General features: G+C 41.9%; 2 protein-coding genes across 3 annotated transcripts; one reads left to right on the plus strand and one right to left on the minus strand.

Moving 5' to 3' along the window:
- Positions 1-375: 375 nt before the first annotated feature.
- On the plus strand, positions 376-3,914 carry LOC131702788 (chitotriosidase-1-like). Of its 2 annotated transcripts, none has more exons than XM_059005034.1 (3): positions 376-496; positions 975-1,004; positions 1,291-3,914. In XM_059005034.1, the coding sequence occupies exons 1-3, from the start codon at positions 472-474 to the stop codon at positions 1,740-1,742; spliced, it is 507 nt and encodes a 168-aa protein (XP_058861017.1). In that variant the 5' UTR covers positions 376-471; the 3' UTR covers positions 1,743-3,914. The 2 variants fall into 2 exon arrangements, with proteins under 2 accessions (XP_058861017.1, XP_058861018.1); XM_059005035.1 differs by having other exon boundaries at positions 1,294-3,914.
- An 8,931-nt stretch (positions 3,915-12,845) lies between these two features.
- On the minus strand, positions 12,846-21,069 carry LOC117435641 (sodium- and chloride-dependent GABA transporter 2). Its single transcript, XM_059004547.1, has 11 exons — positions 21,062-21,069; positions 20,885-21,017; positions 20,611-20,745; positions 20,313-20,416; positions 18,620-18,744; positions 18,240-18,352; positions 17,909-18,046; positions 17,633-17,735; positions 17,315-17,415; positions 17,058-17,228; positions 12,846-13,122 (listed from the first exon to the last, which is right to left on the minus strand). The coding sequence occupies exons 1-11, from the start codon at positions 21,067-21,069 to the stop codon at positions 12,991-12,993; spliced, it is 1,263 nt and encodes a 420-aa protein (XP_058860530.1). The 3' UTR covers positions 12,846-12,990.
- Positions 21,070-22,065: the final 996 nt, after the last annotated feature.

Raw genomic sequence — 22,065 nt, forward strand, 5'->3', positions numbered from 1 at the left:
ACACGTGTCGTATTGTTCATGTATGTTAGGAACGGGAGAGCACAGGAAGGGGGTCCTGGGTAGCTGGATTCACAAACCCATCAACCATAAGAACACGATTTCCTTCAAAGCCCCATCTCTAATTTCCATATATACCTAATCCCAAAGGGCAGATACAGTCTGAACTGTATCCCTAGAAACAAAGCAGGGCAGGTCTGTGACTTATATACAAGTCAACAGGAGATTGTCTTTAAGACATTGATACCGTTCAATACATCCAAGAGCTTTGTGTACTAAGGCATTGTACTCTGAGGTGTGCTGAATAGTCTGTTTGAAAGCATTGTGGGTGTATTCATGTGGGTGTGTTTTTTCTAATGTTACAGTTGGAATCCTACCTTGTCCTGGTGATATATAAAGTAAGAATTCAGGAGGATTGCAACTCACTGACACAGCATTCAGTCAGACTGACCACCAAACCTCCAGACTTTCAACATGGCAACAGTTCTCTTCTGCACAGGTATGAGGGTTTTTTAAGGTAGTTAAGGAATTGACCGTTGGAAAAAGTGTCACAGACCTGCGAACTTGATTTTAATTATTCAAAAAGAGTTTTAAAAACATTCCCTTTAAACAGCCCTTCAAGTTGTGTGAATAAGGGCCAAGGTTTTAATGAATAGTAGTCATTGTCGAGGTGAGTCTAACGTTTAATAATGTTACTAAATATTGTTTTTGTAACTATTGAATATCTTATGAATAGGACTTTTCCGCTTTTGTTATAAAACTGCAAGAAACTTAAATAAATACATGTTTTAAAGTAATGAAAATGTTTGTCTACCTGACATCTAGGGATTTATGAGAGTGTGTGCAAGATCTGTGTGTGTGTGTGTGTGTGTGTGTGTATATATATACACACACACACAGTACATTAATGCCAGACCATAAGCAATCCTGAAACTGCAGTCCAGTAATGCAGTTTTTGTCCTTGTTTGATTTCCTAGGAGTGTCTATGCTGATGATTCTACATTCAGGTGAGCTCATTGCATTGCAACCTCCTAATGCAAATCTCTTTGCTTGCACAGTGTGGAGAGGGTATTTGAATGAAAGCTTTCATTTCTGGAAGAAAGCTCAGGTATGGTGATGGCCTGTCATCAGGAAAGGATACAGGTAGCTTTTCTCACAGTGCCTGTCTTAAATATCTTGCCTAACTGTGTGTGTGTGTGAAGCTGGACTTTGTGAACCCTGCTAAAAGTGTCAAAGTAAAAAGCAAGACAGGGATAAGAGGAAATTCATGATCTCCTTTCTTCTTTTATCCAGCAGCCACAGCATTCGACCCAAACGTCTGCGTGGGCAAACCAAAACAGTTGATCTATGCTGATCCCACAGATCTAAGGGGTTTCTATAGCTGTGAAGGGGGCCACGCCATCCACCACAGCTGCCAACAAGGGGAGGTCTTCGAACCAAAGGTTGGAAACTGTGTTGTTCCTCTCCCTGCCCCCAGCCCTGGCTTCTGCACCTTGAAACCTGACGGCATCTACAAAGACCCCACCAACAAAGCCGGCTTCTACAAGTGTGTGAGCGGAGCGCCGTTTTATCGTATCTGCCAGCGCCCCCTGCTGTTTAACTCCAGCACTGCAGCGTGTGAATCCGAGGCCAGCCCACAGCTCCACACCATAACCATGCCACCTTTAAAACTCTGGAGAATCAGCCGAGTCAGACGCTCGCTGACGACCACAGCAAGGAAGGAAACCAGAGCAGGCACATACTGAGGGTGCTCACAAGCAGTATTTATATTAAGAAAATCATCAGGTTAGCAGACGCAATCCCACTGCAATCTGTATAGGCTGATAGGCGGCTATGAGAAATTGCAACCTGAAATGTAAAAGCAGTTATCATATTTAACATCAAGGGCGTGGCAGACAGATACAATACAGATGGGCACCAAGGGCCCGGTTTTGAATGAGGACCCTAAATACACTATCATAAGAAAATCTGTTACACTTCATTCTATCAATCCACTGTTAAGCATGAATTAGCACCAGTTACTAATTACAGCACTAAATTAAATGTAATCAGTAGATGATTTATGAACCCAAAGCACATATAATTGCTATAATTACTATATTGTAGCCAGATTAGTTTGCAATTACATGTTTAATTATCTGATGGATAAGTATATACAGAATCCTCTCATAGCTATTATACAACAGTATTAAATTTCTGTAACAGATTTGCAAATTGCTTTTATGTGTTTGCTGTTTTTGCTTATACTGTGCTATGCATTTACTGTGCTTTACCATTGTTAAGCATGTTTTTAAAATGATTTAACACACCTATCTGTGATTTACCATGCAATGACTATGCTTCTATTATGCTTTCCAATGGTTAGGATTGTTGTGGGGAGTGGAATGACTGTATCTGTAGATTCCGTACAGGCCTTTACAGGTCATTATATGATTGTAGTGGATTCCTTTTGAAAAGGAATCCCAATTAACAATGAAAAATGTTAAAATCACCATAATCACACCCTTTCCTTCTAATAATAATAATGCACTCGTCTGAGACTGCTGCTTCAATGTGATTCTGAGCTCCTGCGCAATGGACAACATAGGCTTATATTATTACATTTTGGTAGCTTCAGTTACTCGAGATGTGTATTATTTCAGTTGTTACAGACAGAGCCGTCACAAGGCTCTGCGAATCCCGCCCTTATACACAAGAAAACGAATCATCACTGTGATCTGTGCGGGCAACAGAATCCACTTTAGTGCATGCAGCGGTGAATTTAACAACGCACCCCATCTCTCCATCGTGCGTGCACAAGATTCTGGGTAATGATGTAGTTGATCCCTGCTCTGCTCCTGCTTATCTCACGAGCGCCCGTCAGCTACACGGAACACGCGCCCAAAAGCCCTGACGCTTCAATTTTAAACGGGAAAATAGAAGCCAAACCGCCATCTCGAAAGAAGTATTTTTTTTTATAAATTGAGTGCTTCGCTTGCGTTTTACTTTATGATTAGAAGACAGTGACATCCGATTCTCGACTGTACAAAAGTTAAAAGACGCAAATACGAATGAAATGTTCCAGCGGGATGACAGAAAAATATATTAATGCATCTCAAGCAGAGGTGAGTTATATTTAGGTTTACCAAATTTCCAGAAATTACACACACACACACACACACACATATGTTTCGATATGTTGTACATATCTTTCTCAAGGGAATCTTTCTCAGGCCTGTGTTTGAATAAAAACATTGGAGGTATTTATAGGTTTTTGACGGCATGACAACTACTTGTTATTGTTTATATTCAAATCCATGATTTATTCTTACATGATGTAATGGTGTTCTATATATTGTGAATCATTTTTACTTCTGTCTTTGAATCTGTATTAATTCTAATTAACATTACTTTATCATGCAATGCTGGCTCTGAGGATCAGTCTTGATTTGGCCTCCCCAGCGCATCAGCATACACAATTTTTGAATGAATTTTGTTTAGTTATTTAAATGTTATATATTTATTGAAGTTAATTAGTTAATTATTTTCTGTTGAGTCCAGCTGGCATAATCGTGTTCAGTCTATTTATCCATTTACTTTATTTTATTCTTCTGTATGTCACATTGTCTAATTTTAGCTGTTCTAATACTACAAACTTTACATCATTTATGTCATGTCCCTGACTGGTGAAGTGCTGTACTATTGGTTCATTCATTTTTTAAAATTATTTCTAGTTATTGAAAGGTGCTTCTGAATTATTTTATATAAAGTTGTTCCAGTCTCTCCAACATATTTTATTTCATCACATTTTTCACAGGCTATTTCATAAACAACATTGCTATTTTTACAGTAGGTATTAGTTTTTAGTGGATATGTGGTGTTCTTATGTTTAATTATATTTTTACTTTTGTCCGTGTATTTACACACTTTACATGTACTAGTGCACATATTCGTAGAACCTATTTTGTCAATTATTCTTTTATGTTTACTGTGAACTAAAATATCACCTAAATTAGCTTCTCTTTTGAATGCTACAACTGGGGCCTTAAGAAATACTTTTTTCAATTTTTCTGAATTATGTAGAATCCGCAAGTGTTTCCAAACTATCTTAGAAATATTGGGCAAAAGTTTAGAGTAAGTCATTACCAATGGGACTCGTTTGACCTTTTTATCTCTATTTTTATAATCTAGTAGATCATCTCTTTTTAGTTTATCCACTTTTCTTAACTCAGTCTCTAATTCTTTCTTTGTATCCTCTTTTTTAAAGATTTGTTTAATACATTTCTTTGTTTTACATAGTCACTTTCTTTTGAGCATATTCTTTGTATTCTTATTCCTAGACCCTTTGGGATTGCCTTTTTAGTGGATGTTCAGAGGACATGTGTAAATACTGGTGCATGTCAGTAGGTTTACAGAAGAGGTCAGTCTCAATTGAACCTTCTTCAAGTTTTACTATGGTCAGCCTTCAGGCAAAATTTGGAGGGTGTCGGAGAGGGCCCCTCTCTCACTACGATCTCCATTTTCCACCTCAATCCTGTTTCAATCCAGTCCTCCCACGTAGTCCGGATGAGGCCAGCCGCGCGTATTTCTGGGTAGCAAGGTTCCGCTTTTGCTTCTAGATAGGCCCTCTATCCTAATCTTTCTCCTCTAGTCAGCTATCTGTCTTAGCTCTGGCCTCTAAACTGTCTCCTATTCACAGGTTCCACATGGTGCCGGCCCTGTCTAAATCTTTCTTATTCCAGGTCTGCGACCTTTCTGTCCCTATGGATAGCCACACTCCCCAAGCCACTAGAACGTGGTCCTCCGAGCAGTAAAGGGACTCTCCATGTGTTATATGTTCTTTGGTTCCTACCATACTGGAACCTCTTGCTCTCATGGGTATCTTGCTCCCAAACCGCCGAGGAAGCTCCTCACGGTTCTCGAGTAGTGAGAGTTATGTCTGTCCTGTCTGCCTACTAATTCTCACCCCTTAACGGCACCCTGTGAAATATATTTAAAATCCTAGGGCCATATTACAAAAGCATCCTAAGTGATATTCTTATCTTATCTTCAGAGATAGAATGTCATAACTGAAGTTTAGGACAGTTGATAATACTGAAAATGCGCTCCTAACATATTTTCCCTTAATTTAAGATAGGAAATAGCATAAGACAGAACTTTCCGAACTTGGTCATTTCCTAAATTTCTTTCCTGATATTTAAGACTTGGTGGAACCTTTCCTATCTGTCGGTTAGAAAAAGAAAATTGTTAATTTGCAAGATCTGAACAAACCACTAATGAAAATACTGTACATGTATTATTGTTATGCTTTAGATTTTAAGTTTTGTATTGCACACATTTCTGGGCATTTAGGTCTTATTATATACTACATATTCTGTAGTAATCCATAATGATCCATTAGTATATTTTGGGATGTGTACCTTTAACAGTAAGATACGTGTAGCGTCTAGATCCAGCCCCACCTCCCGTGAGAGAAGGTGGTTCATTGTGTTATGTACGGGGCTGAATGAATCAGCTTTATTTGGAAAAGGCCCCGGTGCAAAACATTGTAAAGTAGAAAAAATAAGGCATGGCAAATAATAGTTGATAAAGGTAATGCTGTGTCAAAGGCTTAAAAAAATATTGCAGAAATCAGAAAAAAAGGTATTATGATGTTAAGCCTGTGCTAAAGACAAATTAGCATAAAAAACACAACTAAGAGACACACAATTAACCAGATAATTAATCCTCATCTGATCGGGGGAGTCGGTGTTAACCAGTGCTGAAGAACGGGGGTCCAGGATTATTAATCCTCATCTGATTGGGGGAGTCGGTGTTAACCAGCGCTGAAGAACGGGGGTCCAGGATTATTAATCCTCATCTGATCGGGGGAGTCGGTGTTAACCAGCGCTGAAGAACGGGGGTCCAGGATTATTAATCCTCATATGATCGGGGGAGTCGGTGTTAACCAGCACTGCAGAACGGGGGTCCAGGATTATTAATCCACATCTGATCGGGGGAGTCGGTGTTAACCAGTGCTGAAGAACGGGGGTCCAGGATTATTAATCCTCATCTGATCGGGGGAGTCGTGTTAACCAGCGCTGAAGAACGGGGGTCCAGGATTATTAATCCTCATCTGATCGGGGGAGTCGGTGTTAACCAGTGCTGAAGAACGGGGGTCCAGGATTATTAATCCTCATCTGATCTGGGGAGTTGGTGTTAACCAGCGCTGCAGAACGGGGGTCCAGGATTATTAATCCTCATCTGATCGGGGGAGTTGGTGTTAACCAGTGCTGAAGAACGGGGGTCCAGGATTATTAATCCTCATCTGATCGGGGGAGTCGGTGTTAACCAGCGCTGCAGAACGGGGGTCCAGGATTATTAATCCACATCTGATCGGGGGAGTCGGTGTTAACCAGCGCTGCAGAACGGGGGTCCAGGATTATTAATCCACATCTGATCGGGGGAGTCGGTGTTAACCAGCGCTGCAGAACGGGGGTCCAGGATTATTAATCCACATCTGATCGGGGGAGTCGGTGTTAACCAGCGCTGAAGAACGGGGGTCCAGGATTATTAATCCTCAACTGATCTGATCTGGGGAGTTGGTGTTAACCAGCGCTGCAGAACGGGGGTCCAGGATTATTAATCCTCATCTGATCGGGGGAGTCGGTGTTAACCAGCGCTGAAGAACGGGGGTCCAGGATTATTAATCCACATCTGATCGGGGGAGTTGGTGGCCAGAACATGCGTACAATCAATAGCTCATTCGGGAATGACGCAATGTCATCGGATCAATGGATTTATTTGCCCTCTTAACCAAAGCATCTGTTACCTGGCAGATGCATTTAGACATTGAAGCCAGGGACAGAGGCAGATAGATAAGTTCCTGCTTCTAGTAATTTTAACTAACTACATTTGGTGACATTGTAAGGTGGTGTTTGAATTGGCTGAGTTAGTGTGTGAGTAGTACCAGGTGAGTGACTAAATTGATTAGCAGTTGATTTTGCTATTTGATTGGTTTCCACACAGTTTAGTTGGTTCTTTTGCCAAGCAGGTGTAACATTTAATCAAGCAGCTTATTTTGACGCCAGCACGAAGCGCCAGCAAACAGAAGAGCCTCAACAAAAGAGCCGGGAGTCTAGCTGTGGGAGTCTACAGGTAACCAGCGTCTAAAGCAAGATAGGTAATTGATCCTGCTCCTAGTAATTTTTTAATTAACTATTTTAGTATCATTATCTGGTGTTTCTATTTGGGGAGGAGTGTGTGATTTTATCCCAGGCAGTGTGTTTATTTGAGTAATAAATTTGTAATTTGTAAATTGTATCAGGGAGGGTGGTTTAACTTGAATAGAGCAGTTTGCATTTGAATTGGTCTCCACACAGCTCCTGTAGTTGTGTGATCCCATTAAAGTGTGTGAAACTATTGTCTCCAGAGCAGTTAGCAGATAGTTCCCTTGCTAAGTGAAGGAAGTTATTTAAGGGGGGGCATCTAGTAATTAGTTCAGTCTACAGGTACAGGTAGAAGCAAGAACTTATCTAACTACATTTGGTGACATTGTAAGGTGGTGTTTGAATTGGCTGAGTTAGTGTGTGAGTAGTACCAGGTGAGTGGCTAAATTGATTAGCAGTTGATTTTGCTATTTGATTGGTTTCCACACAGTTTAGTTGGTTCTTTTGCCAAGCAGGTGTAACATTTAATCAGGCAGCTTATTTTGGCGCCAGCACGAAGCGCCAGCAAACAGAAGAGCCGGGAGTCTAGCTGTGGGAGTCCAGCGAGAGGAGGCCTGCGCTGAGACTCTGTTCAACTAGATCCAAACCTAATGGGCCTCTAGAAGAAGCTATCTACTAGTCAGGTCTGTACCCTCCACCCTACTGCTCCTAATGTGCCTTTTGTCTTGCTTGTCCTGCTATGACTGTCTCTCACATCCCTGTTCTGTCCTCCCGTCCTCTTCCTCTGCCCTCCCTCCGCTGCTGCTCCTCCAACCCCTCTAACCTCATTTCTCTGCCTCTCCCACCCCTCCCACACACTCTCTGGTGCACTCTGGAACTGTCACTCTCCTGCTAACAAAGCTGATTTCATATCTGCCTTTGCCTCCCACCTCTCGCTCGATTTCCTTGCTCTCACTGAAACCTGGCTGTCCCCTGATAACACTGTTACTCCTGCTGCCCTGTCCTATCTCTCCGTCCTGTCCCATACCCCGCGTCTCACTGGACGGGGAGGTGGGACGGGTCGTCTCCTCTCTCCCTCCTTACTCTTTTCTGTCCCCTCCGATCTCACCTCCCTCTCTGTTAATACCTTTGAATTTCATGCAGTCCAACTAACCTCTCCCTGTCAACTCCTGCTCATTGTTCTGTACCGCCCCCCTGGGCCTCTCACTCACTTTCTGGATGAACTCGACTATCTACTCTCCTCCCTCCCCTCTCTGTCTACCCCGACTGTCCTGTTGGGTGACTTCTACATCCATCTCTCCAACCCCAGCCACTCTGCTGGATTCCTCCCTCTCCTTCACTCCTTCGACTTCTGTCTCTCTCCGTCCCCTCCTACCCACAAAGCTGGCCGTCAACTGGACCTCACCTTCTCCAGGGCCTGCTGCCCCTCCACCCTCTCTGTCACCCCCCTGGACCTTTCTGATCACTATTTCATCTCTTTTTCTCTGTCTCTCCCCCCTCTCCCTGCTCTTCCTACCCCCACTATCACCTCTCGCCGTAACCTCCGCTCTCTCTCCCCCTCTGTCCTTGCCTCCACTGCTCTCTCTCACCTCCCTCCTATCGACTCCTTTTCACAACTCTCCGTAGACTCTGCTACCTCCACCCTCTTCTCCTCACTCACCTCCTCCCTCGACTCCCTCTGTCCCCTCACCTCCCGACCTGCTCGCCCCTCCCCTCCCCATCCCTGGCACTCCTCTGCGCTCCGCTCGGCAAGAATCGCACTGCGATCTGCTGAAAAGAAATGGAAGAGAACCAAACTCCCTGCTGCCCTAGACCTTTACCGCACTCTCCTCTCCTCCTTCTCCTCTACTCTCTCCTCTGCTAAATGTGCTTATTTCCAATCTGTAATCCAAGCCTCCACTAACAACCCACGTAAACTATTCTCTACCTTCTCCTCCCTCCTAAACCCTCCCCCCCTCCTCCCTCCTCTATCTCCCCTGATGACTTTGCCTCCTTCTTCTCTTCTAAAATCTCAGATATCCACAAACTCTTTAACACCTCTCCCTCCCCCACACCCCCTCCTGCTCCAACCCCTACACCCACTACATCCCCTACTAACTCGCCCTCCTTCTCCACCTTCTTGCCCCTCTCAGACTCTGACCTCTCCTCCCTGCTCCAGGGTCACAAACCCACCACGTGTGCCTTGGACCCCCTCCCCACTCACCTCTTTCAAGCTGCTGCTCCTGCTCTACTCCCCTTCATCTCCTCCCTCCTCAACACCTCTCTACTTTCTGGTATCTTTCCCTCTGCCTTCAAAAAAGCCTCTCACTCCCCTCCTCAAAAAACCTACCCTTGACCCCACCTCCCTCCAGAGCTACCGTCCTGTCTCCCTCCTACCCTTCCTCTCCAAAACCCTTGAGCGGACTGTACACCGCCAGCTCTCTGCTTTCCTGTCCAACCACTCTCTGCTTGACCCTCTCCAATCTGGCTTCCGCTCTGCTCACTCCACTGAAACTGCCCTCCTGTCTGTCACCAACTCACTTAAGTGTGCCCGAGCTGCCTCTCTCTCCTCTGTCCTAATTCTCCTCGACCTCTCTGCTGCCTTTGACACTGTTGATCACTCTATTCTACTATCATCTCTTGCTGACCTGGGGATCTCTGGCACTGCTCTGGCCTGGTTCTCCTCCTACCTCTTCAACCGCACTTACCAGGTAACCTGGTGTGGAGCAACCTCCACACCTCACCCTCTCTTAACTGGAGTCCCCCAAGGGTCAGTCTTGGGTCCTCTCCTGTTCTCTCTCTACACCCGCTCCCTGGGCCCCCTCATCGCATCCTATGATTTCTCATACCATTTCTATGCTGATGATGCTCAGATTTTCCTCTCCTTCCCCACCTCTGACTCCACCATCTCCTCCCGTATCTCTACCTGTCTGTCTGCTATTTCCTCCTGGATGCACTCGCATCACCTCAAACTCAACCTCTCTAAATCTGACCTCCTTTTCATTCCCTCCTCCTCCCCCTCCTCTGATCTCTCTATCTCTACCCTCATCTCTCCCTACACCCCCACTCGACCTCTCCGCTCCGCCTGCACTAGAAGACTAGCTCTACCTCCGCTACGCTCCCCTGCTTCCGGAGCCCACTCCTTCTCCACCCTTGCTCCGCAGTGGTGGAATGACCTTCCTACAGATGTCAGGACTGCCCAGTCCCTGACCACATTCCGGTGCCTCCTTAAGACTCACCTCTTCAAACAGCACCTGTAGAACTCCTCTGTTTGTATCCTGGGACACTATCACCCTTCATGTAAATGTGCTTTATTTTGCTCTTATCTGCCCCTATTTTACTGCATTTAATCCTGTACTTCAGAATACTGTAATCTGCCAAGTGTTTAACCTGTTGTACTTTGTATTTAATCATATCCTGATGTAACTATCACTATTATCTGCTGTATTATTGAATTGTGGTTTGTCACACTTGTACTTTGCTTGAACAAAAGTTATTGTATTTCATGCTCTTATTGCATTATTTGTATTGTAACACTTGAAATGTATTTGCTTACGATTGTAAGTCGCCCTGGATAAGGGCGTCTGCTAAGAAATAAATAATAATAATAAGACTGGCAGATACCAGAAACATCCCCAGCTGGTATTTGTAATGAGCCGGTTGCGTAAAAGGTTAAGGCAGCAGTAACCTTGATATGCACTTTTATGACACAGCTCCTGGCAGTAGCATTGCTTTAACTCTGAACACAGATCTGCTGGAGCCTGCTTATCAAGCTGGTATCTCTGTAAGACATGTTCATCTGACTGCTCATGAAAAGTCACTCTGGTCCTATATACTCTAGTTGCAGGGGATCTTCTCCTTCTTTCTCAAGCATTCTAAACTGTAGAAGGCGTAATGCCATGTTTGTTTCACAATTCCATATCGCTCTAGCCGTGCTTGAATTTGTGTTTGTCTAGATTAAGTCAAAATCACGCCATTAATTACAAACTTAACACAGTTGTGTTCCCCATGTTAACATGTTCACACAAACCATTTTACAGCTCATTGCAACAACTGTGACTCATTTAGAACAACTCAAAGCACACCCAAAGAGCACCAAAGTCAAAGAGACGCAACACAGCGAGGTGCGATTTTTCTTTACTAATTGAAAATTGCAGGTAAACTTGGAGGTGGGTCAAAAAAGCAGGGAATGCCTTGAAACAGCCACAAAATTCAGACAAAACCTTGCACTGACACTAGGCTAGTTTTTCAGTGCAACTCTGATATTGAAAATCGGACACAGATGTGACTCTGTACTTGCACCCCCAAAAAAATCGTGCAAGCCTTGCTGTGCCATCGCATCTCTTTAAAACGGGGCCCTTTGTTGTTACTACTTTATAACTATGTGCTCTCTTATTTCAGTTGCACTGCACGTATTTCAGGTAGGGCTAAGAAAAGGCTTTAAAAATAATTAACAGATAGATTTTTTAAATTCTCACCAGTCATTATTTAAAATGTCTAAAGTAAATGACCAACAGTTCATTCAGATTGGGTCATCTTGCATGCATTCTGGAACCAAAAAAAGGTACTAATTTAAAGGCTAACTTGGCAGGTGGCACTTCCAAGATAAAAAAAATTAACTGAAAAAAAACTAGCCAAGGTCCAGGAAGTTAAACAGAATATGAATTATTAAGCAAGTAATCCATGCATTTCTTTATTTTATTATGTATAATAAATGACTGTGCTGTCAACTTGCTGAGCACAATGCTACAGTTTTGTGCTTATAAAAAATGTGAATACAAAATAGCAAAACCGTTTTGTACGTTCACTGCACTTCAGCAAGATCATTAATAAGTTAAACATGTGTTTCTATGTTATTAGTGATCAAAGTAATGTAAGGGAATTTGTTGTATATCTGTTCAGATAGACTATCAGAAAATGAAGTACCACCACAAATCTCCCTGAAATTCATTTGAAAATGGTGATCAGTCCACGTACCATCAATTGGGGTTAATAAAACATTACTGGTTGCATTCTTAAAATCAGCATTTTATTTATTTATTAATTTATTTATATTCACATCGCTGCACTGAAACTTTAGTTTTTTTTTTAAATCTTTGCTAGTAATTAAGAATTTTAATACTGGATTCTGGCTTTGTTTATGGCTTGATTTAAAAAAAAAAAAAAAAAAAAAAATCCAGAGAATTCTAATCAACAAAAGTCAGTTTGAATGTTGTGATCTGCATTTTAATTTGCAGATAAGTACATTAATGCTGGAGATAATTAAGAGAAAGTAAACAGACATCAGAGAGAGGAGCTGATGAAGATGAGGCAGAGCAAGGTGGAGAGGAAGAAGCAAGGTACACATTTCAGTACTATTAATAGTAGTCGTAGTGGTAGGATTTTTAGAACAGTGAAGACAACATGTTTAAATTAAGATTGTAGTGTTTCACATGATTTTATCATATGCAGTATTCAAGTCTGCTCAATTAAGCACTGCGCATATAATGTGAACTGTTTTGTTCATGACATAGGCCTATGTAGAAGTCCCCACCACCCATTATGGATGTCATTGAAAACTGAATTATTAACAAATGACCCAGTTCAAATAAAAAAAACTATGCAAATGTTTTATGGAAATAATTTACTGAATGTATTGCTTCTTCAACAACTCAAACAATGAGAATTTATTATTATTATTATTATTATTATTATTTTTCTACTTTGAGTCGCTGCGGTAATATTTGGTATAAAGTTCGGTCCTGTAAAGTTCTGGTGGTTTGTCGCCATCTTTTCCAACTTGGCTGGAGTCACTACTGTCATTCTTGATCTCTGCACTTTATTTTCATACATTTAGAGTTAAAACTAACCCCATGCAACGTGATTTAAAATGCTAAAACTTGACCGCTCATCCCAACCTCCCCATTCTGTTTAGTGGAAGCAAAGAGTCAACTAGCTCAAAGTTGAAAGGGCAGCTGCTTTCTTTCTGTTTCTTGCCAAGGGGCAGGTCCTCGGCAGGGAGGCACAGCAGGCGAAGGCGCTGGGGGGGAAGGAGACACCAACAGCACAGACAGACAATCAGTCACATTCACTAGGCTTTGTACACACACACACGTGTGTGTATATATATATATATATATATATATATATATATATATATATATATATATAATGTATGTATATGAATGAATGAATCAGTGCTTGGAAATTCTGGCCTGTGATTGGTTAAAACCTCATCATAGGAGCACAAATAGATTGAAATATTGCCCTAACATCCCTACAACACAGGGCAATGGTCTCCCTCTGACATGTGATTGGTTGACATCACTGTCAGTCCTGCCCCTTTTCAAAGGAACACCCTTCCCCTGCACTCAAAGACTTTGATAACTATGCGGTGTGAACTTCAAAATATTTATGTTATTTATTTATTTCCCTATGCTGTATCAGCTATATTTAAACAAAATATATAAAGTCATATTTACTATCCGATCTTGCCTCACTTATTTTCTTGACTGATTCATATATTAAATATGTACTGCAGACTCAGCTCATAGTGGAAAATGAAATGCCCATCAGGAAGACTATTGTTACCTCCAGGGTGCAATGCAGCCTGCAGCTTCGGGCATTATAGCCCCCTGTCGATAACAATTGTAATTTTCCACCCTCATCTCCAGTCCATATTTACTATATATATATATATACAGACGTGCTCAAATTTGTTGGTACCCCTCCACAAAAAACGAAGAATGCACAATTTTCTCTGAAATAACTTGAAACTGACTAAAGTAATTGGCATCCACCATTGTTTATTCCATATTTAATAGAAATCAGACTTTGCTTTTGATTTTTTATTCAACATAATATTGTAAATAAGAAAACAAATGAAAATGGCATGGACAAAAATGATGGGACTGCTAACCTAATATTTTGTTGCACAACCTTTAGAGGCAATCACTGCAATCAAACATTTTCTGTAGCTCTCAATGAGACTTCTGCACCTGTTAACAGGTAGTTTAGCCCACTCTTCCTAAGCAAACTTCTCCAGCTGTCTCAGGTTTGATGGGTGCCTTCTCCAGACTGCAAGTTTCAGCTCTTTCCATAGATGTTCGATAGGATTCAGATCAGGACTCATAGAAGGCCACTTCAGAATAGTCCAATGTTTTGTTCTTATCCATTCTTGGGTGCTTTTAGCTGTGTGTTTTGGGTCATTATCCTGTTGGAGGACCCATGACCTGCGACTGAGACAGAGCTTTCTGACACTGGGCAGTACATTTCGCTCCAGAATGCCTTGATAGTCTTGAGATTTCATTGTGCCCTGCACAGATTCAAGGCACCCTGTGCCAGGCACAGCAAAGCAGCCCCAAAACATAACTGAGCCTCCTCCATGTTTCACTGTAGGTATGGTGTTCTTTTCTTTGAAAGCTTCATTTTTTCGTCTGTGAACATAAGGCTGATGTGACTTGCCAAAAAGCTCCAGTTTTGACTCATCTGTCCAAAGGACATTCTCCCAGAAGGATTGTGGCTTGTCAATATGCATTTTAGCAAATTCCAGTCTGGCTTTTTTATGTTTTTCTGTCAAAAGTGGAGTCCTCCTGGGTCTTCTTCCATGGAGCCCACTTTCGCTCAAAAAGCGACAGATGATGCGATCAGAAACTGACGTACCTTCACCTTGGAGTTCAGCTTGTATCTCTTTGGCAGTTATCCTTGGTTCTTTTTCTACCATTCGCACTATCCTTCTGTTCAATCTGGGGTCGATTTTCCTCTTGCGGCCGCGCCCAGGGAGGTTGGCTACAGTTCCATGGACCTTAAACTCCTTAATAATATTTGCAACTGTTGTCACAGGAACATCAAGCTGCTTGGAGATGGTCTTGTAGCCTTTACCTATACCATGCTTGTCTATTATTTTCTTTCTGATCTCCTCAGACAACTCTCTCCTTTGCTTTCTCTGGTCCATGTTCAGTGTGGCGCACACAATGATACCAAACAGCACAGTGACTACTTTTCTCCATTTACATAGGCTGAATAACTGATTACAAGATTGGAGACATGTGTGATACTAATTAAAGAAACTAATTAGTTTGAAATATCACTATAATCCAATTATTTATTATCTTTTCTAAGGGGTACCAACAAATGTATCCAGGCCATTTTAGAATATCTTTGTAGAATAAGCAATAATTCATCTCTTTTCACAGCTGCTTTGCTTTATTCTATGACATACCAAAGGCATGCAAGTGTACATGATAAAATAGCTTTTAATTTCATCACTTTTCAGGAGGAATGAAGCATTATTTCAATGAGCTGTAAGGGTACCAACAAATTTGAGCATGTCTGTATATTGTGGCCAGCCACTGTACAGGCAAAAGCCATTTGTACAGGCAAAAGATAACACAATAGCACTAAGTGCAGTTTTAGCGCTTCTTGCACACTTTTATTTAAACACAAAACAAACACAAGAACAAAATAAAGATTTTGAACTAAAACTCTACCCACAAAAAACTGCAAAATAAACACGATATTACTCCTAAGCCACAGCTATCAGTGCTATTTTCTTTCTCTTTCTCACTCTGTGCCACTGCATTCTTCTACACACTCTTACAAACAAACACTCCCTTGTTAGTTTTATACCATGTGGTCAGGGGTCACCACCTGGCCACATTCCACACATTTCCTTTCAAATCAATCAAACAATCAAACCATGCCATGTGGCTGTGCAAGTGTGGCCGTCTTGGGGCCAGACTCCTTCACCAAGATGTCACCAAACACACCATGTGCAGAGTCTGTGCTCTGTCACATATACAGTGCCTTGCATAAGCCATTGCTGAAAAAAAACCATATCAAATCCCGTTTGGATTTTGCCAAAAGGCATGTGGGAGTCACAGCAAACATGTGGAAAAAGGTTCTCTGGTCTGATGAGACCAAAATTGAACTTTTTGGCCTTAGCGCAAAACGCTATGTGTGGTGCAAAACCAACACTGCTCATCACCCTGAGAACACCATCCCCACAGTGAAGCATGGTGGTGGCAGCATCATGTTATGGGGATGCTTTTCATCGGCAGGGACTGGGAAACTGGTCAGGATTGAGGGCAAGATGGATGGAGCCAAATACAGGGAAATTCTAGAGGAAAACCTGTTTCAGTCTGCAAGAGACCTGGGACTGGGGCGGAGGTTCACCTTCCAGCAGGACAATGACCCTAAACACACAGCCAAAGCTACACTGGAGTGGTTTAAAAACAAGAACCTGAATGTCTTAGAATGACCCAGTCAAAGCCCAGACCTCAATCCGATTGAGAATCTGTGGCAAGACTTGAAAATTGCTGTTCACCAACGGTCCCCATCCAACTTGACAGAGCTTGAGTAATTTTGCCAAGAAGAATGGGCAAAGATTGCAGGATCCAGATGTGCAAAGCTGGTAGAGACTTACCCAAAAAGACTCACAGCTGTAATTGCTGCCAAAGTTGTTTCTACCAAGTATTGACTCAGGGGGGTGAATACTTATGCAACCAACAAATGTATTTTTTTTTGTTTAATTAACTTTTGTGTCACAATAAAAATATTTTGCACCTTCAAAGTGTTAAGTATGTTGTGTAAATCAAAAGGTAAAAATCCCAATTAAATCCATTTTAATTCCAGGTTGTAACACTACAAAATGTGGAAAAGTCCAAGGGGGGTGAATACTTATGCAAGGCACTGTATATATTATATATATATAGAGAGAGAGAGAGAGAGAGAGAGAGAGAGAGAGAGAGATGCACAGTGTGATAACAAGGATTGCAAGCTTTGTTTGTTTTGAATGTGATTTTATTTGGTTTTATCAGCTGGTTTCAGGTATACTTAGACATGTATACAACTTCATGGTTTTTATTTGAATGTTTTTTGGTTTGTTTGTTTGTATTGAGGCGCTGGGAGGGTGAATAAAAGAAACAAGTTGTACACTTCTATAGATGCTTCCGGGAACATAGAAATATGACTTACCTCTGGCATGGTCCCCTTGGTCCGGGTGAGTTTGAAGACGCTCCACAGAGGGACCAAGAAAATGGAGGAGAGAGCGAGGAACCAGCCAAGGGTGTATGCCCAGGCCGGGTACTCGTATGTCCTGTTGTACTTCAGTGGGGTGTACTTGACCAGGGAGAAGATGAAGGTCCCCTAGTGGAGAGAGAGTGCATTACACAATATGACATAGTCTTATTTATATAAGAAATACCAGGAAGTGTATACAGTGGGACACTTACAATGCAGATGGCTGGAGTGAAGAAGAACCAACAATATTTAATCAGAGGCCAAGGCCGGTAGCCAATCATGTCTTCTATGCAGTCATAAAAACGGTTGCCACCTAAACAATTAAACACAAGCGATAAGAAGCTGGAGCAGAATGTGACATTGTTCTACCAAAAGTGATCCCACAGATTTCATACATTTCATACAGTTTCCTTAGTGGATGGAATGGAGTTAGAGTTATGGAGTGTGAGCAAGGAGATCCTGGGTTCAAAACCCAATTCAACCATTAGGGTATTGTCTGACATTGGAGAGAATCCACTGTTCTGACTTACCCAGCACCCAACCAATGCAAATGGTTTCAAAAATAGCGAGGAACATCAGACATGTCCCATTGCAGGCGTAGTAATCAATCAGCTGGAAGACATACATTCCACCCTGCAGAGGGAGAGAAGGAGCAATAAGAGAGCAGATCACCAGCCTTGCTAGGAATTTCAGTGCTGGGGGGCCACAAACCCCCCAACTCCACCACCAAACTCCCTTCTGCATAGGAAGTGAAGAGAGTTAATTTCAACAGTCAACCTCCATCACCACCATCACCCAGTACTCACATCCGTGACCATGAGGAGCCCGATGAGAAAGCTGACAACACAGATGAACAGCAGGAGGAGTTTCCTACGAGAACCTTGTCGGAAGAACGAGGGGTACATGTCGGAGATGGATGTGGTTAGGTTCTCAAGGCAAACAAACTACACATGAGCGAGAAAGAAGACAGTCCATGTTTCTTAAAGGTGTGGTTCACAAATATAAATTATTTGATATGATTTGGCAACAGGACAGTACCATCAATTCCCTGGTTCATACTGTCCTCCTCAATGTCTACCAATCTGAAAGGCTTGACCTGAGCTCCAGTTTGAAAGTAGGAGATGCAGGTTCACTCACCTCAGTGTCCACCCCCAGCAGGAAGACCATGAGGAAGAAGCAGAAGGCCCAGAGCTGAGGGAGTGGCATCATGGCTATTGCGCGTGGGTATGTGATGAACGCCAGGCCAGGACCTGCACAAGAACAATCATTATTGGAACACATCCACCTGAACTAAAAACTTTCCTTCCAGATCTTTCACAACCTGCTGGAAATGTATTACTGCAATCATGTCCACAGTTCATTGTTTAATCTGTTTGTCATTTTTTGCAAGGATCCTAGAAACATTACCTATTAAATAATTCAAGTATCTTTATAACTACTAAAAGAAACTTTGGACTAAATCTTTTTCTTAATGTCTTTACGTGCAATTAAGACCAGAGTCATGAACCACTCTATACCAGACTCGGCAACCTCCGAGATGGGCACTCCCTGCTCATACGCCATGAAGCCCAGCACTGAGAAGATGGCGAACCCGGCCACAAAGCTTGTTCCACTGTTCAGGAGGCACAGGTACACGCAGTCCCTGAAATCACAAGGACAGTATGATCTTTATTCTCCATGCCAATAAGCCATGAATTTGAATTCATCTCATTTGAATTCCAGGATTTGTGTGCTGAAACAGTAAGAGATTACCTCAATTTCAGAACTTAAATAGTAATCGATTACCTTGATTAAAATTCTACTCAGATCCTAGACACTTTAACCATAAGAATTAAGAGCCTCTTAAAGTTTCAACCTTTGTTATGTTTATAACAGGCTGCATCTGAGATTTAGTAAATGCCACCAAGACAGGGTTTTCAAAAATGTAGAAAACATTTGGAGACAGAAGTCCCACCAAACTTTCCAAATAAACCTGTACCAGTCTCCAATACTTGGAACCAATAGGCACTGTAACACTTGTTCAAGTTCATCTTTGTTATGAAAAGTTATTTAGGTTTGTAAGGCCAGGTCCACAAAAATAAATATGGAGAAACAAGGAGAACACAGTTATGAATAACTATTGAATAATAGTATTTTTTAAGTCTATTGTCTTTCGTTAAGAATTAACAAATTGTTATAAATGTTGCTTTGATTTATTATTACGAAAGAAAAGCTACCTTTGACACCAATCCGTAATGTCGGGACATGTCGTTTTTTTATGCATATCAAACATTTACATTATTAAACGAGTGTTTTTTCTTTTGATATTTTCTTATTTTTCCACTGTTAACAGTACAGTATAGATTTATTTTGTTCAGGAGCAGCTTCAGCTGCTTGCTCTGTTATACATTATAAATCTTGTTTCGTATTGCTTTCGTATTGCCGTTCATATTCAAATAATAGCCTTAACCTTAATTCCCTGTGTGTTGTATAAATCCAACAATACAAATGTTATCGTCTATGTATTTACCTATCTTAAGGAGTCATTTGAGACTGAAGGAAAATTCATAAATAATAATCAATAATTAATAAATAGATTAGTTGTGGGTATAACCAAGACACAAAAGCAGAGCACCTCTGTGTTGAGCTGGGACATCAAATTGTATTTTGCTTTTATTTACTATTAAAATGATGCCTTGGATAAAGGCAGCAGCTAAATAAATAAAAATAATGATAATAATGTCATCAAGTTACCATTATAGTATATAACAAGAGTGTAATAATATGAAGTGAAGAATACTAACTTATTTATGAATAGCTTCAGTATCAAAAGATAATAAATGAAATACAAAGGATCATCTCTGAAAGACAATATTTAAACTATTGTTGATTATATATGGATGTTAAAGCTCCTTCATTGCACTAATGGAGTACTTTGTCAGACACTACAAGCAGACCACTACTAGTCTAGCACACTCTTAAGCCATGCAAAAATGTACCTGAGTGCACCATTTTAATAGTTTTTTCAAGATTTTCCACCCCCCAGCACCCAACTACATGCATCGATGAGATGGGTGCCCCCTACTACCTTGTAAGTGCCACATACTTTAAAAGTAATTGAAAACCCTGCCAAGATTCAAACCTGGATCCTGTGGACCAGGCTGCAGTCCCTCTCTTCATACATCCCCAAGACATGCAGCCTCTTGTTTACCAAAGAAAATGCCTACTTACTTGTAACAGTTGCTGTTGTACGTGTTGTAGCTGCCAAGGGTGATCAGACTTCCAACACAAATGCTGTAAGAGAAGAAAATCTGTATCCCTGCATCCATCCACACCTAACAGAGGCAGAAATATGGAAATAACAGACAGAAGCATTGAATTAATGCATTGATGGTGATGCCACTTGCCAACTTAGCAGGTTATGCAGTGGTCCTTGAAATTGTAGGGATTGTAGGGATTGTCAAGGACAAAAAATTACCACCTCAGAGAAGGAAGTATGCCTTGGATCACTGCACATGAAGGTGAGTACCTGTGGATCGGCGAGCCGCGCTGGGTCTGGGTAGAGGTAGAAGATGATCCCGTCCACAGCTCCAGGCAGAGTGAGTCCACGGATCAGCAGGACAGCCAGCATCAGGTAGGGGAACGTGGCCGTGAAGTACACCACCTGTGGGGATGGAAAAGACATAAAGGTCTGATGGTGTGATGCTCCACTAGTGTGTATGACACATCACTAACATCTACAGTAGGCTGGTTTCACTTAAGGACCAGAATCTCTGCAGCCCATGTAAGTAACAGATTCTTACCTTTCCTGTGGATTTGACTCCCTTCCAGACACAGAAATAGCAGATAATCCAGCAAAGCAGGAGGCACAGCATCAGCTCCCAGTGCAGGCTGCCCACCTCCTCGATCCCACCAGATATACTCAGCACCCTCCTCCTAAAGGGCAGATGACACCCAGAGTCAGGGAGGTGGTACCGCACACATTCATTACTACTACAGTGGTTATCAGTGTTTCTCCAGGCACCCTGTGTTACTTACTCCCAGAACTCTGTGGCCGGTGATGTAGCATTTTCTGGGATCGTCCCATTGGATGTGATGTTATGCTTATCAAATTCCACACAGGTACCTAAGAGTCACAGGGAATGATAAAACAGATTAATTTTGTAAAGAAGGATGACATTCATCCACAGTCCCTGACTTGGAAACCTCTACAAAAACCAAAGCTGCAAAGCTATCAATTAGCACCTCTGTGTGTTTCTCCATTAGCAGATTGAGTTGCACTCCCATAAGCCACAATTGCCAGTGAAAGGACAAAAAAGACAGTTATGTTTAATAAAATAACATTTAAAAAAATTTAAAAAAATTCTGTAAACTTAGACTGAGGCATTTCCCATTCCTGTGGTTGACTGTGTTCCAGGATCCCCTTGTTGCCCTCTGTTGGAGTACCTGTATTCCAGGTGTTTCTACAGCTAGCCCAGGGAAGCTCCCAGCTGAAGGAGTGGAACAGGTAGAAGAGAGCCCAAGCCTGGATGATGATGTAGCTTACAACACTGTAGCCAATAATCACCTGGCTGGCATATCCAATACCTGAAGAGGTAAACAGAGACAAGGCAAGAGGAGAAATAAAAGATGCACTTCATGTTCTAACTGGGAAACAACACAAATATAGTAACTTAACAACAGCTATAGGGGAATCCAGGATATTACACAAAATCACACCCTTATAGTTACAGTTACAATTCCAGTTCTTTTATGAACTGTAATCTTTACACTCGCCTTCAAAGAGGGGGCAGATTCTCCTCCAAGCGGTGATGCCCCCCTGGCTGGTGTACTGCCCCAGAGCCGTCTCCAGGAGGAACAGAGGTATCCCGCAGAACACCAGGAACAGCAGGTAGGGAATCAAGAACACGCCTGTTTGATGAAGCAATGTGTGAGAGGTCAAATATGCACTGCCATGCTGTAATAAATAACCCATTTTAGACTT

This window comes from Acipenser ruthenus, chromosome 30, assembly GCF_902713425.1.
Source record: "Acipenser ruthenus chromosome 30, fAciRut3.2 maternal haplotype, whole genome shotgun sequence".
Lineage (NCBI taxonomy): Eukaryota > Metazoa > Chordata > Actinopteri > Acipenseriformes > Acipenseridae > Acipenser > Acipenser ruthenus.

Coding starts and splice junctions, on each gene's coding strand:
- LOC117435641 (XM_059004547.1), bottom strand. Junction 17,416..17,632: donor TTGCATTGGTTGGGTGCTGG/GTAAGTCAGAAC, acceptor TTAATTGTTTAG/GTGGCAACCGTTTTTATGAC. Junction 17,229..17,314: donor TCACTCCAGCCATCTGCATT/GTAAGTGTCCCA, acceptor TCTCTCCACTAG/GGGACCTTCATCTTCTCCCT.
- LOC131702788 (XM_059005034.1), top strand. CDS start 472: ATGGCAACAGTTCTCTTCTGCACAG. Junction 497..974: donor AACAGTTCTCTTCTGCACAG/GTATGAGGGTTT, acceptor TTGATTTCCTAG/GAGTGTCTATGCTGATGATT. Junction 1,005..1,290: donor GCTGATGATTCTACATTCAG/GTGAGCTCATTG, acceptor TCTTTTATCCAG/CAGCCACAGCATTCGACCCA.